Below are 15,368 nucleotides of genomic sequence, written 5' to 3' on the forward strand. Positions count from 1 at the left end.
AAGGAAATGCAAGTTGTGGTAATAGATTTGTATGTATAATTCTCAGAAAATGCTCATTTCAACTGTTGTTGGTAAAGGCCATAATAAAAGAGAAGTACATGTAGTAGAGGGATTCCTCTGGATGGTTGAGACTGACTATTTTCCTATGTGTGAAAGAGATTATTCTGATTGGATCACCACTGGACCTCCTCATTGTTTCACTCGAGATCAGCCATTCAGCAAAATTAAAGTAAATGAAGAAAGCAAAAACAATGAAGAATGTCTAATGCTCAGATTATGACATGAAGTTGAAGGATGATGGCTACATCCATTAATAGTAAAATAGGAACAGATCATCAAGGTTGAATTTCAATTATATTGTTCTCAAATAGCTTGGTACAGTGGAGAAGCCCAGGCCAGAGGGGAGGAGGACTCATTCTTCCTGAGTTTAAATTTGATCTCAGGCACTTACTAGCTGTAACTCAACCCTGTTCTATTCTATTCAACTGAATAGAATAGGAAGAAGAGATTTGGTTGGATTGCATTGTCAGGGCTGCACAGTGTTTTACCAGGATCCCAAGCTGTTCTCTTCTGCAAAAATCCATCTCTTTAACACCAATATTTTCCCTTTTATGCTTTAGGGCTGTGGATCAAGGAACATCATGATTTCTGTGGAATCAGAATTACAGATGACCCAAAGGGCAATGAAAAACTTTCATGGCAGAAGTGAATTCTGTTGTACTGTCAGCAAAGATGGATTACATCAAAAGAAGGATATAAGACATATCACTAGAAGTGGCTGGTAGAAGTGAGAGATAACAGATGGACACAAATGAAAAAATAGGGAAATCCTTAATAAAGGAGAACTGCTGCTTGGCATCCTAACTAACATGTCACTTCCATCTTAAAGATTTCATTCTGACACCAATCTGATACCATGCAGACCTCATGTTCTATGTCAGGATTTTGCCTACATTTGTCTTATTCTCTAACTTTTTATAAGGTCATATCTAGATGTGGAAAAGCATTTTCTACAATCCCCCTCATTTTTCAGATGAGGAATCTAAGGTTTAGAAAAGATAAGTGACTTGTCCAAGGTCACATAGGCAGTAAATAGTCTACTATTGAATTCCTGGAACATGAAGTTGGCTCCCATGCCTCTCCAAGTCCAGTATTCTTCCCCTCCCGCACCCAGAGTACCAAGCTCTTTGAGAATAATGGAATTGAAATTCATTCTTGATGATTTATTCCTATTTCACTATACCAAGAGTAGATGGTCTCCACAATTTAGAACCATGGAAATAGCACTGATTGACATTTTTACATTTTTTATTGTAGGTTCTGGGGTGGGAAATAGTTCAGACAATGATTGTGATAGTCAAGGGCTACATGGAAGAATTTGGTTTGCTGCAAAGCCTTTGTTTCCTGGAGTGAAAATTCCTAGTATTTATTGATTATGTGATAATATGTGCTCTGGGGATTCACTCTGTTAAAAGCAATCCTCTCACTCATCCAAATAGAAATTGAAAATGTGGTTGGTTGTCAATAAAGCAGTTTTTTTTTAAACCCTTACTGACTTGGAATCAATACTGTGTATTAGTTCCAAGGTAGAAGAGTGGTAAAGGCTAGGCAATGGGGGTTAAGTGACTTGCCTAGGGTCATACAGCTGGGAAGTGTCTGAGTCCAGATTTGAACCCAGGACCTCCTGTCTCTAGGCCTGGATCGCAATCCACTGAGCTACCCAGCTGCCCCCTAATAAAGCAGTTTTAAGGATATTATGAATGAGTTTTTAGAACAACAAAAATATAACAATTTCAATATTCAAATGTAGGCAATTAGGATTTTTAAAAAATCAAGATCTATGATGTTGAACTATATATTGGCTTAGGACTTTTAATCCAAAAGTGATAGGTTCCATTGGGGGGGGGGTTTGATGGATCCATTAGGGAAAATATTGAAGCAGGCAGGCTTCACAGTTTATAGATACAAGATCAGGTATAGCTATAGAACCCATATCCATGTTTTTCTTTTACTTAATTATTCTCTTTTGTTAAAAGGAAGGATTCTGTTGGGGGAAAGAAATGAAAGGAGAGTCATTAGGAAATGAGAGTAGGATAAGAAAGGAAATAAATTTAAAAAAAATTTTAAGTACCCAAATGTCTACTTCAGATGTAATGTCATAAAGGGAAGTATAGATGAGAGGTTAAAATGAATGTGAAGATTTCCTTAGTACTTACTCTAGTTGGATGCTTAGAAAATATAAACATCAGGAGAACATAGAACACAAGGCCACCAAAGGACACCAAAGGCTGGGTTCCCTGTTTGGCTGTGTCAAAAATTAGCCAACAAATGACTGCTATAATCAGCAAGATCCACATTAACCTAAGAAAAAGGAAAGAAGATTGTTGGGATGACTCAATGTATTTTTAAATGACAGCCAAAGTTTAAAGAACTTTTCATTTTGCCTTGGGGAATGACAATTTGATAATTTGTCCAAAACACTGAGTTAATGCCAACAGTATTAACACACTCAAATAGGAGGAATTTGTGATGGACAAACAGTATCTCTATAGGTATAGTTCCATGAGGAAATCACTTAGAGAGCTGAGAAATCTAAGTTGAGAAATCTCCCATCTTATTCTTAGGAATCAGGAAAGGAGATGCCCAATGACTGTTGACTTTTCCTAAGTGTGTCACTGGATATAGAAAGAATAACACCACTATTTTATTTTACGGAATCAGAGAACTGGAAGAGGCCTCAAGAGGTCAACAGTCTAGCCTTTTACCTCTAAGTGAGGACAGCTTCCTGACCCAGACTTAAAGCTCTCTAAATGGTGTGCTCTCCACAGTTTCCCTTGGGATACTGCTCTAGCATCTAATCATCTTTAGGGTTTGGATGTGTGATCATGGTAGGGAACTACTAGCATAGAATTCTACCCCTTAACCCCAACAATATGAATTTGGGAAAACCTTGAGCTCAGGAAAGTCCTGACTCATATGTGACCCCACACTAAAATCCCACCTATGAACAATATGAAGATTTTCCATACTTACCACCTCAACCAGAACCAATGTTTGTTTAGGACTCTGCCACCAGGAGACAAGAACCCTGCAATATGACCTTCACATTTGGCTATCACGTAGTCCCAAATAACAAAGGAAATGGCAACAACCGTGAGGACAAAAAGTGGGAGGGCTCTATAAAAGTTTACCACACAGGCTGCAATCACTAGAGCCAAATAGCCTGTCAAAGAAAGAAATGAACACATTATTCATCACAAATACAGTGAATAGGAAGCAACCATACCAGGCCTATGAGTAGAGATTTAATCAAGGCAGAGTGGGGCCATAACTAGTATTTTTCATGTTTAGAACAAGCAAGACTCACAAAATGAGCTGACAAAAGCAACATGAAGGGCACTTCCAAATCAACAGTTCTGAAAAATCAAAGGCAATTTTTTAAAGGAAGTGTGGGGGTGTGGGAAAGTATAAGGAAGTGTGAAAAAGTCCTCAGTCATATGGGAGGCTCTGATATAGAGGTTCAGAGCGGGAGGAACTCATGTTAGTTCTTAGCTCATCTAGTAGCTTCCAATTTTATCTAATCTAACACTCTTAGAGGGGTCAATAACCCATTATAAGTTTTAACTTAGAACTTTGATAACTATATCTTAGATATATAAATATACATACATATATTTGATAACTATATTTTGTGTTCTTGTTAAGAAAAGATGCTTCTGTCATTATAAACTCTGTGTGTAAATGGGGACTTTTTCTAATGTTTATTTTCAGCATGTGAACTCCTAAAAGGTAGCAAAGGTGGGGAAGGTGGTCATTTTGACTTTACAAAGCACGAATGATTATTCTTCATGAGGACCTTTCTGTTTGATCATTCGTAGGTTTAAGGGGTGTAACTTGGTATATTATCACTGTTGGGTGAAGAGAAGTTGAGGAGAGAATAGGTCATTAGAACAGAGTGACTGAGAAAGCCCTAAGTAGAATACGATTAGACCTATGGTTTGCTTAACCATAAAAGTCAAATACAGTATTCTATTCTGGAAGTACTTGAAAATAGGAAAGCTTTCAGAAAATGATTATTGAAAACGACCATCATGCAATCTGGGAAAAAACCTCAAAAAACAAAACAAAACTCAGGAGTTTTTCATGTGTGTGAACTGGTTTGGGTATAAACCTATTTGAGAATAAAATAAATGACCTCCTGCCATCTCCATGTTCCAGATTTGTTTTTGTTTTACCTGCATATCTAGCATTTGCTGTAGCCATCCTCTATGCCAAGAATGCATTCCTTCCTGACCTTCACCTTCTTTGTTTTCTTCTCCATTCTTAGAATCTCTAATCAAGTACCACTTTCTATATAAAGCCCTTCCCTGATGATAATGATAATGCCTAGCACTTATATAGTACTTCAAGGTTTACAAGTGCTTTACACATATTATCTAATTCAGTCTCATAACAAACCTTGGAGATAGGTGCTGTTATTATCATCCCCATTTTACAGATGAGGAAAGTGAGACTAATCGGTTAAATAACTTGCCCAGGGTCACAAAAGCTAATATATTTAAGAATCTAAGTTTGAAATCAGGTCTTCCTGACTCTAGGACCAGTGCTCTATCCACTGAGCCACAAATTTACCTTGCCTCTATTTTGTATTTACTCACATATTTCCTGAGAGAGTTTTCTTTTCATCTTTGTATCCCCAGTGTCTAGCACAATGCTTGGCACTTAGTAGACTTGTTTGCTGAATAATGATGGCCACTGCTTTGCCTTAGAGTAATTGGAAGAATTCCCACCAATTTCTTTGTCTTGGAAGTAAAGCAATATTATTGCCACCAAAACTATTATTACAACTCAGAGCCCATGCCAGAAAGCATGGAAACATCCCCCTCAATGATTTTTACATTGTGTTGCCCCATAAACTGGGCATTTCAAGGGGAACAACTTGTATTCACTTTCCCTATGCTTTGCCTATGTGGCAAAGAGCATCTTGACTAAGTCCCTGATTGCCTGAAGGATAGGCTGAATTTTCTTTACCTCTAGCTCAAGTGAAGAATTTTCCTCACCCAGCAGAAATTTCATTCCATTCAGAACACCAACCTTTCCATTGAAACTTGAAAAAAGGTGCTTATTTCCCTCCCAATTGAAGTACCTGCTAATAAAACGCCATAGATGATATATTGGACCACAACTTTATGCTTCCTTAAGAAGTCACAAGTCGCATCATATTTCTTTTCCAGGTACCTGTGAAAATGCCAAAAGAGACAAGGTAAAGAATTTAAATGGAAAGAAATAAATGACTCTCATCTCACCCCCCACCCCCACCCTGCCCCCAGTCCCCACATCCTTTTTACAGGTAGCAGGTGATGGCCACATTCCATGTATCAATAAGTTAGGTCATTCTTTTCTTTCGCCTTAAAAATGTTATTTATTTTAAGGGATGTCTCTTTGGGAGGGGAAAGTAGGGAGATGGTATGGAAAGTTATGGTGATATATAAAAACAAAATATATCAATAAATTATTAAAAATGAATGTCATCTAAGTAAAAGCAACAACTGAGATAAATTTAGAATGGGGCGGGGGTTGCTAATACTCCAGGGGAAATTGGGGGATATCTGTCCAATAACTATTATCCTACTGAAATTTTCCAAAGTAATAGTGGTAAAATATATGTGTATTAGAAAGAGACTGGTGAAGCGGTCAAGGTAGGGTGGAAAACGTATGGAATTTTTATTAATTGAGTGTTATGATGCATCTGAAAATTTTGAAAATGGAATATTAGAAGAATAATTCCTATCAATTCAAACCCAATCAATGAATTTTGGGAACAAAACCCTTTTTATTCAACTAAATCCCCAGTGAAAGATGAGATAATTTAAATCTGCAATTGAATCATTTCTAATCAATGAAATTACAGAATGTTCAGTGAACCCTGAAAGAAGCCTGTGCTATTCTTACAAAACTGATTCCATTTAATTTAATTTGTAACAACTAGTTAATTCCATTTATAACAATTTGCCTCAGTGATTCAGGACCCCTAATTTTGCTCGCAATCAAATCAAAGCAAGAAACAATCAGGAAATAAGCATTAAGTACCTACTTTGGGCCAGGCATTGTGCTAAGTGCTGGGGATACAAAAAAGAAAAAGGCAAAGACAGTACCTTTTCTCAAGGAGCTTATAGTCTAATATAGGAGACAGCATGCAAAAAGCTGTTTACAGATAAGTTATATGAAAGATTAAATTAGAAATAATTGATTGAAGGAAGCTGGATTAGGAAAGGATTCCTTATTTACTTCATGAGTTTTTTTTTATAAGTGTGATGTCTTTTTTCCATAACATAATGAATATGGTAATAAGTATTGCATAAGAGTTTATATATAATACATATAAACCTATGTTGAATTACTTGCCATCTCTGGGAGGGGAGGGAAGAAGAGAATTTGGATAACAAGATGTCAGAAAACAAATATTAAACAACAAAAATATTACTTGGAAAAAAAAAGGAAGGAGTAGAAGGAAAACAGCAAAGCCAAGAGTTGGAGATGAGGAGGGAGGGCTATCTAGGTGTATGGACAGATAGGGAAGATGCCCAGACACTGTAAACAAACTGGAAACTGAACAAGATACATGAGTATGTCCAAAAGACAGTTAATCTATAGGTTAATTAGCAATAGAATCAAAGATCACACCAATTTATTTGACTCTATTCTGATAAATGTACTTAGTTTCCAAATAATGTTTCTTTATGAAAAATCTCATTATTATGTACATATAAAATTCTATGGTTTCCTTTCATATTGAATAAAAAATATGGAAAATTTTACTGAAATCCAAGAATAGGTTCTATAATGGTAAGGGGGCATTGTTTATGTTACAAGTGTAATTTAGAGGTATGAGGAAAAATACAATTGTGGTTGAGTATTGTGTTTCCAATCTTTCACTTAGGAAAGGTTTTCAAATGATTATCTTGTTGTAGACACTTTTTTGTTGTTGTTGTTATTCTAGAAAGCATACGTAGTAGCCAGGTCAGTAGAATAATCAGAGCTGAACCTTTTGGTAAGGAAGAAGTAGGTTCAGGTCTTGTCATAATTTCTGTGACGTTGGGTAGAAAGGCATTATAATGAAAATTTTGATTAATAGTTCTAGAGTAAGATCACTTGGGTTTAAATAAGCACTTATGATACCACCTTGGGCCTCAGTTTCCTCATTTGAAAAGTGAGGATAGTTGGACTAGATGACTTTTGAGGTCCCTTCTAGTTCTAGCTCTATGATCTTATGATTGATTAAAGTTTCTCTAGGCAATTCTTCAAATCTCAGAGTTACAGATGAGGCACCCTTTTGTACTGATGAAGGGAGTTTATAGACTAATATTTTCTGACATCCCTTTCTGCTTTAATTCTCCAATTAAATATGTAGCTCTTTACCTAGAATTAGGAAAACCTGAGTTCAAATCTGCTCCAATTTACTTACAAGTTGTGTGACTATGGACAAGTCACTTAACTTCTGTTCTCAGTTTCTTTTTCTATAAAATGGGTATAATAATATCACTTCCATCTCATAATTGTTGTGAGGATTAAATGAGATTAATATTTGTTTTTTTTTTTTTAGTTAAAAAAAAACAGCCCTTACCTTCTGTTTTGGAATTTAGAGTCTCAACTTCAAGACAGAAGGGCAGAGTCAAGGCAGGCATTTGGAGTTAAGTGATTTGTCCAGAGTCACATACCTAAGGCCAAATTTGAACCCAGGTCCTCCCAACTCCAGGCCTGGCTCTCTATCCACTGTGATACCAAAGCATTTTGCAAAACCTTAATATGACATAAATGCTAACTAGTATTAGTATTAGGACCATCAGGGGAACATGTTAAAATTGGGGGGACAGGGATAACTGTGACATCTTATAACTATAAGGTAAATTTATTTTCAAACCAATTTCTTAAAATCTCAAAGGATAAAAGAAAACTTCCAAATGTGTCTGTTTTTGTCCCTTGTGTACCTCATACATAATCTTGCTAGAAACATATTACCAATGTTTGGTTATCTATCAGAAATGATTCCAGGCATCCTGTTGGTGTGTTTTCCCATAAACATTAGCTGAAACATGAGTACCTCTTTGCCACTCACAGGGCTTTCTTGGCCTCTGGGGTCTTACAGTGTTTCAAGGAATCTTAAGGAAAAATGCAATTGGAAAAGAAGCTCAGGTTTCTCTGGGTAAATGCCCTTGAAATTTGCTACATGATGAGAACATTTTGGCTTCTGGGCAATGCTACTCAGCCTTGGTTTTGTAATATCGTCACTTATCTCGAGGGCTATCAAGAAATTTGCCCCCTTAAAAATCTCAAAAATCACAATTCATTTTTGATAACTTCAAATGATATACTGACAAACTTTGAAAGTAGGGTCTCGTGTGTCATAAAATCAGAGATTTTAGGGTATCCCCTGGAGGTTACAGATTACCCAGTAAGTATTTAAATGCTGACTCTGCCTGCTACTGTACTAGTCAGGAGACAAAAGCAAAAAGAAGGAAATAATCTCGATTTGTAGGGAGGTACTTTATGATCAATTTTGAAATTTAGCTTCAGCATAGAAAGAATTTATTCATGTTATTTGTTGTTTTCCATTTGTAATTTTCTCTTACGGATGGATTAGCTGGACTAACGAGCTATGGCTGAATTTAAAGGCTCAAAGAGAGCGCCCCAATCACCTAGCATATGCTGCATTTATTTACTCCCCTCAGTGCAGGGGCACTAGTTGGGCTCATGAGGTCCATGACCATCTCTATTTTTTTCTAACTGCTAACTGAGATTTAGTGTTTCCTTCAGGTATGGACTTAAAAACAACAACATTCTGAGAAGGCATCCTTAGGTTTCTCCAGTTTGCCAAAAGGGTCCAGGACACAAAAAAGGTTAAGAACCCTTGCAGGGACTGGGAAGACTGAGGGCAGTCACAGATGAGCCCTTGGAACCTGTCCCTGTCCCTACAAATTGGTCTTGTGGTAGCCTGAAGGTTCTGACCAGCTTTTTGGAAACTTCCATTTGAAGTAAGGGGAGCTGTCAACTGGCCAGTCAGTCCTGTGCTCATTGTGACAGCATGCAACAAGTCAGTACTCTAGCCTCCTGTCTGTAGTCTTCTCACAGCTGGAAAGACCATAGCAGGAAAGAGATGGGATTATAGCCATTGTAGGCTCTTTTCTAGGGGCAGTATCCCAGGGACTAAATAATTTGTATCAAAACAGAATCAAGAAAATAATAGGGGAGGGGCAGTTGGGTGGCTCAGTGGATTGAGAGTCAGGCCCAGAGACAGAAGGTTCAAATCTGGCCTTAGACACTTCCTAACAGTGTGACCCTGGGCAAGTCACTTAACCCCCATTGCCTGCCCCTTACCACTTACCATTGCCTTGGAACCAATACCCAGTATTGATTCTAAGATAGAAGGTAAGAGTTAAAAAAAAAAAGGAAAATAATAGGGACAGCTAGGTAGTACAGTGGATAAAGAACCTGGGCTGAAATCTGGCCTCAGACACTTCCTAGTTGTGTGACCCTGGGCAAGTCACCTAACCCTATCTGCCTTGTCTTTACTACTCTTCTGCCTTAGAACTGATACTAAATTGATTCTAAAGTAGAAGGTAAAGATGAAAAAGAAATACATAATGACTACAACAATGTCAATGGAAACAAAAGTAACAAGCAACTCCAACAAAACAGAATGCTGAAAAATGATAAAATCTAAGCCGTCCTTAAAGAAGAGATATGCTTATTGATTTGAATGCAATGGTGAAGTATCTTAGAGCCTAGCTCAGGAATATTATCTTCCCATTATGACTAAGGAGACACAAAAAGCTCCAGGACAGAAAGGAATCCCAAGGCCTAAAGGAATTTACCTAAGATCCCCCCAAGCTCCAGGAGAGAACACAGAGTTCTTGGGAATTCATCCTGATCCTACCCAACTTGATTTGTTTAGAAAGTGTAGATGGTCATAGGAAGCCATAGTCTCTTCAATGGCCTTAAGCCCTTCACTTCAGTCCCTTTCTGGAGTTCCTGTATACATATTGACTGAGGAAAGCCTACTTATGAAAGGTAAGTTTAAAGGATGTCCCTTCTGATGTGAGGTTTAAAATAGTGAAGCCCATAAACTGTAGTGAGTTAAAATGGTGGAAGATATAAAATTGTGATAGATATAAGAGAGGGTGAGTAAATTTGACCGCTGAAAATATGTTTCACTACAGTGTCTTGGTTTTTAAATCAAATAAGGTGGTCACCAGGGAAATATTCCCAATTATTCAAATACCCAAGTCAACTGGGTTTTATAGAGATTTTAATTAATAATACAATGAGTAATCAAAGAAAGAGAGAGAGAATAAGAAAGGAATAAGTATGAAGGGCCTTAAGCCAACATGGCCTAGACCTGAGTCTTAAGAGAGAGAGTTCAGTCAGTCAGTCTTTTAACACTCACCACAAGGTCTGCCTAAGCAAGGATTCTAGTGACACCAGGCCAGCATCATCTCAGCTGCTTTCACCAGCTCCCTCCTCCATCTGAATGTTTCAGAATCAGTCTTCCTCAAAATGAGTCCTCCTCAATCTGAATGTTTCAGAATGAGTTCCAGCTCTTCTCTGAGCTCTCATTTTTAAGGGCAAAATCTCCTATGTCACCTCCCCTAAGTTCTTCCATCTACCAATCACTATAGATGTTTTCCAAAAGACAGCCCATTTTGAATTCACAGCTGAGTAGATTAATCTCTTTAGTAAGTCAGAAAAAAATGCTGCTGTGTCGACTAATTTCATTAAGAGAAAACCTCTGAGTAAGTTTTCACCTTTTAGGTCTAAGTAGTTTACAAGTTGCTCCACCTTTATAGGCACTTAGCATCCCATTGTATCAATTCCAAAAATAGGCATGGCTCAAAGAACTCCTTTCCTTTATAAGTATGGTTTTCAAGTACTTTCATTGTTTAGCAAGGAGTTTTCTGCCCTAAAGCATTCTTAAGTATGGGTGGAATAGAGGTCCTCCCATAGCAAGGAGTTTTCTCCCCTAAAGCAGTCCCAAGTAGGGATGGGGTAGAGATCTTCCCATAGCAAGGCGTTTTCACATTCAAGTAGAGTTCTCACTATCTGGTAGGGAATTATTTCAAGTAGGGAATTGGAGGATTCCTCAATGTGGAGTAAAATTTTTAACATTCATAAGTCTGTGAAATTTTAAGGTTTACAATCCCCCCTGATGATCATTGGGAGACTAGTCTCCCCATTGATCATTTAACATAATCAATTTGTACTCCTAAATGCACTTCTAACTATAGATATAGACGATATTCAATTTTTTAAGAGAAATTAGAATAGTGAGAGAGGAAATAGAAAAGAAAATAAAGCAAAACCAATGTTTTGCTAGGCGCATTGACAGAAAGCCAAATTAGGGGCAGTCCCTTTTGGCATAAATGTGTACATTTACAATAAATGTTCAATCAAAGTTCAGTTCAATCAATCATATCCAAAGTTCATTCTTGATCTTCTTGATGAAGTGTAGGTTTTCCGGCATCTTTCTGCAACAGTTCATTCTCTGGATATAAAAGTTTCAAGCTTCTTTCTTGAAGATCTTTTCTCGAACAAAATCAAAATCTTGAATTTTTATAAAAGTACAATCTTAAACAAAAAATCAAAATTCTTGGATTTTTATAAAAATACAATCTCAAACAAAAAATTCAAAATTCAAAAATTCTTATATTTTAAATTAAAATACACTGAGAGTTCTGAGGAACACGTGTGTCCCCAAACCTGACCCCCATTTGGAAGGGGCCATTGATTTGAGTCATCAAACAACTGTGAGCAAATGTACTGTTTTCATATGCTGACTGGCCCATGAGTGAAAGAATGCTAGTTCCCTGTATTAATCTTTTATGATCAGACTTGGACATGATGTTTGTTCCTCCTCAATGATGTCACTTGCTATGGCTAAGGGCATTTGCTAGTAGAAAAGGACAATTGCTATGAATTTATTTAGCCATTCCAGGACACAGGAGATGTCTTTAGAGAAACTCTGAATTATCAGGTTTCTTTAAATGTCTTTTAAAAACATTTATTTATTTATTCATTCATTCATTTATTCATTTATTTATTTTATTTTATTTTTTAGCCTTTACCTTCTGTCTTAGAACCATTACTGTGTATCAATTCCAAGGCAGAAGAGCAGTAAGGACTAGGCAATGGGGTGGGGGTGGGGGGCAAGTGACTTGCCCAGGGACACACAGCTAGAAAGTGTCTGAGGTCAAATTTGAACCTAGGATCTCCTGTTTCTAGGCCTGTTTCTATCTACCAAGCCACCCACCTGCCTCCTAAACTAAGTAGACTTAGCTTCCCCTTTCTCCCTCTAAATTGGTACATTTAGTGAAACTGGCATAAATCATACAGAGGAATGAGTTTATCTGGAAAACAAAACTCTTACCTTCTGTTTTAAAATTAGTAATAAGTATCAAGTTCCTAGGCTCCTTGAAATCTCTGCAGGGTCGAAGAACTCTAGACTAGAGCACCCTTGATTTAAGGCAACATTCTGAGAAGGTGTAAGTTATAGAATAGTTGGCCCTTACTGGGAGCTCTCTATATTGATATAATCACAAATTCATTGAAAAAAATGGAAATTATAAATCCTGTAATTAGTAGTAAAATTATTTTTTGGCTTAACACCTGGTAAAATTGATCCAAGTTGGGAAAAGACGCTGACTCCAAATTTGTGGATGGTTTACAGTGATAAATGTCTGGGTTATTTTATTATATTTTTTGCTTTATTAATGGAATCTTAGATTAATTATGCATATTATCATATTTTACCTTTTTTTTTAAAGGAAATTGTGCAGATTGTGTGATTAGAACAAGAAATCCTTTATTATATTGATGGAACCTCTGATCAACTCAGAATTAGGTCTGAGGTCTATCTGGGATATTGGTAAACAGGGACTACCAGAATGTCACTGATAGTATATCAAATGATCAAGTGGTAAGAATAAGAATGCGGGATCTGGAGTTGTGGATTCAAGGACCATCTTGGTCATTAGTCACCATGAGACTGCTAACAAATCGATTCACCTTTTTGGGGTATCGATTTCTTCACTGGTAAAATGAGGGGATTGAACAAAATTATTTGAAGATCCTTTCCACCTCTAAGTTTTAAAATCCTATGATATTCAAATCCAAAGGCAGTTTGAAAGGCGATCCAGGGCATTTTGTTATTAGACTTTGTAACCCCTGTAGCACAGTGCTTTGGACACAGATGTCACTTAATATATGTTTGTTGAATTAATTGACCTGCACCTTTTCACAAAGCCTCTGACTATCATAAATTAGAAAATAGTTTTTATTCAGGTTGTGTTGTCCCAAGAAGTACAAATATTCAAATGCACTGAGCTTATTCTGATCCAGCAGAGGGATTTCTATCTGGTGGACAAATCTGTAAAAAGCCTGGGATGGGGAGAGGCACAAAGGATTAGAAAATCTGGCTCTTTGGTATGGAGAAAAGATACATTGTGGGGAATTGTGGCTCCACTGATGACCATAAAGCAGAAAACAAATGAGAAATGCTTGAAATGTTCTATCATGGGATAGGCAAATGTAGCCCTGGTAGGTGCGAGGAGAACAGAACCCATTGGGGCCAACTTATTCCCTAGTAGGGAAGTTAACTGTTCAGTCTGTAAAGGTGGTGTATTTAACCCATCTGTTCCAGGCTATACTGTCCAGCTTCTTTGTAGCTCCCTACTTTCCTTTCCAAGATCTTTTTCTCTTGCCTATATACTCTTTGGCATGTTTAGAATATCCGTCATATATAGAAGAAGGAAGTAAGGGTCTGAGAATGACTATAAAAGGGTTACTTGGTACTCCAAGTCATCTAATTCAGCCCCTTCTTCCTACAGAAAGTCAGATGCTTTAATGTAGGGAATGTCAGACTTGGAATCAGGAAGTTCTGGATTTGAATACTGCTTTAGGCTCTTGTAAGTTATGTGACCCAGGGCAAGTTATTTATTTTCTCTCAACTTCTTATCCATTCACCTTCCATCAACCCATCCATCTCTCTCTCTCCCTTTGTACCTCTCTGTCTTTCTCTCCCCCCTGTCATGAATCTTTCTCTCTCTCTACCTCTATATCTCTCTCTGCCTCTCTCCTGCTCTGGATCTCTCTCTCTCTCTCCCCCTTTCTATCTCTCTCTCTGTCTCTCTGTCTCTGCCTGTCTGTCTCTCTTCCCCTAGAAAATAGGAATAAGAGCACCTGTGTGGCACACCTATTGTGAGAATTAAATTAAATCAATGAGATAATATGAGTAAAGTGCTTTGCAAATCTTAAAGCACTATATAAAATGCTATTATTTTTACAGATGAGGAAATTTAAAGGCTGACGAGATTATAACTGTCAGTATAAGAAGCTGAGTTTTTAAAAAGTGGAAACTTAAAATAAATGAGATGGGCAGATAATAATTAATTGTATGAATTTAATCATAACTTAATGAAAGAACTAGAAAATGTGATTATTGAGCTTATGTTAGAAATCCTGAAGAATAGAAGAGGTAGCATAATTTGAAAGGAATGTGAATATTATCTTCTTTTTCAAAAGAAATAGGGAGTGTGAGTGTGTAAAACATGAACCTAGTTTCTATTTCTTCTAGAAAAAAATCTAAAACACGTTAAAGGAAAATTGGTATTTATAAAGGGAAATAGTAGTCACAAAAAGTCAGTATTATTTCATTAATAGAAAATGGCCATACTAATCTCATCTTCTAAAAAAAAAACAAAACCCAGCAACAACCTTTATTTTATATCCATGGCAAGGGCTAGAGTTAACTGACTTGCCCAGGGTCACATAGCTAGATCATATCTGAGGCCAGAGTTGAACTTAGGTCCTCCAGACTTTAAGCCTGACATTCCATTTACTGTGCTAATTAGCTGTCCCTTGCCTTTTTTTTTGTGGGGGGACAAAGTAACTAGATCAATGGGATAGACCGCATGGCATAGTAGACTGAGAGCCAGCCTTAGAATCATGGAAATCTGACTTCAAGTCAAACACCAGCTATGTATCCCTGGGGAAGTCAATTGACCTCTCTGTTCTTCTCATGTAATTCTGTAAGAAGTCACAGAGCAGTTACTGATCTGCACTGGTACCATAAGTTTTATCACTGGGAATTTCACTTAACATTGAAATCACAGGTCCAATCAATTCCTACTCACACCCTCATTCCCAAACAACAGCAACAACAACAACAAGAAAGCCCTAAACTAAACTGATAGGCTGGGGGACTAATGTGGACCAAGTATATTTAGGTTTCAGCATATCATTTGATAAAATTTCTCATGCTTTTCTTGGACAAGATGCAGAAATATCAGTAAGATGAATACATTATCCAATGGATT

At 37.1% G+C, this 15,368-nt stretch overlaps 1 protein-coding gene and 1 long non-coding RNA gene across 2 annotated transcripts in view; one reads left to right on the forward strand and one right to left on the reverse strand.

The window, feature by feature from the left end:
* The window catches only part of LOC103095341 (uncharacterized), a 191,908-nt gene extending 190,960 nt beyond the window's left edge, over positions 1-948 (forward strand). The window contains exon 3 of the long non-coding RNA XR_470194.3: positions 621-948. This is a non-coding gene — a long non-coding RNA (uncharacterized LOC103095341). The remainder of the gene's footprint in view (positions 1-620) is intronic.
* SLC28A3 (solute carrier family 28 member 3) overlaps positions 1-15,368 on the reverse strand; it is a 138,499-nt gene that overhangs the window by 51,282 nt on the left and 71,849 nt on the right. The window contains exons 5-7 of the mRNA XM_007498894.3: positions 5,147-5,238; positions 3,034-3,223; positions 2,217-2,361 (exon numbers count right to left, since the gene is read on the reverse strand). Coding sequence (XP_007498956.2) covers positions 2,217-2,361; positions 3,034-3,223; positions 5,147-5,238 — 427 coding nt within the window. The remainder of the gene's footprint in view (positions 1-2,216; positions 2,362-3,033; positions 3,224-5,146; positions 5,239-15,368) is intronic.

Source organism: Monodelphis domestica, chromosome 7 (genome assembly GCF_027887165.1).
Source record: "Monodelphis domestica isolate mMonDom1 chromosome 7, mMonDom1.pri, whole genome shotgun sequence".
In the NCBI taxonomy this organism is placed as follows: domain Eukaryota; kingdom Metazoa; phylum Chordata; class Mammalia; order Didelphimorphia; family Didelphidae; genus Monodelphis; species Monodelphis domestica.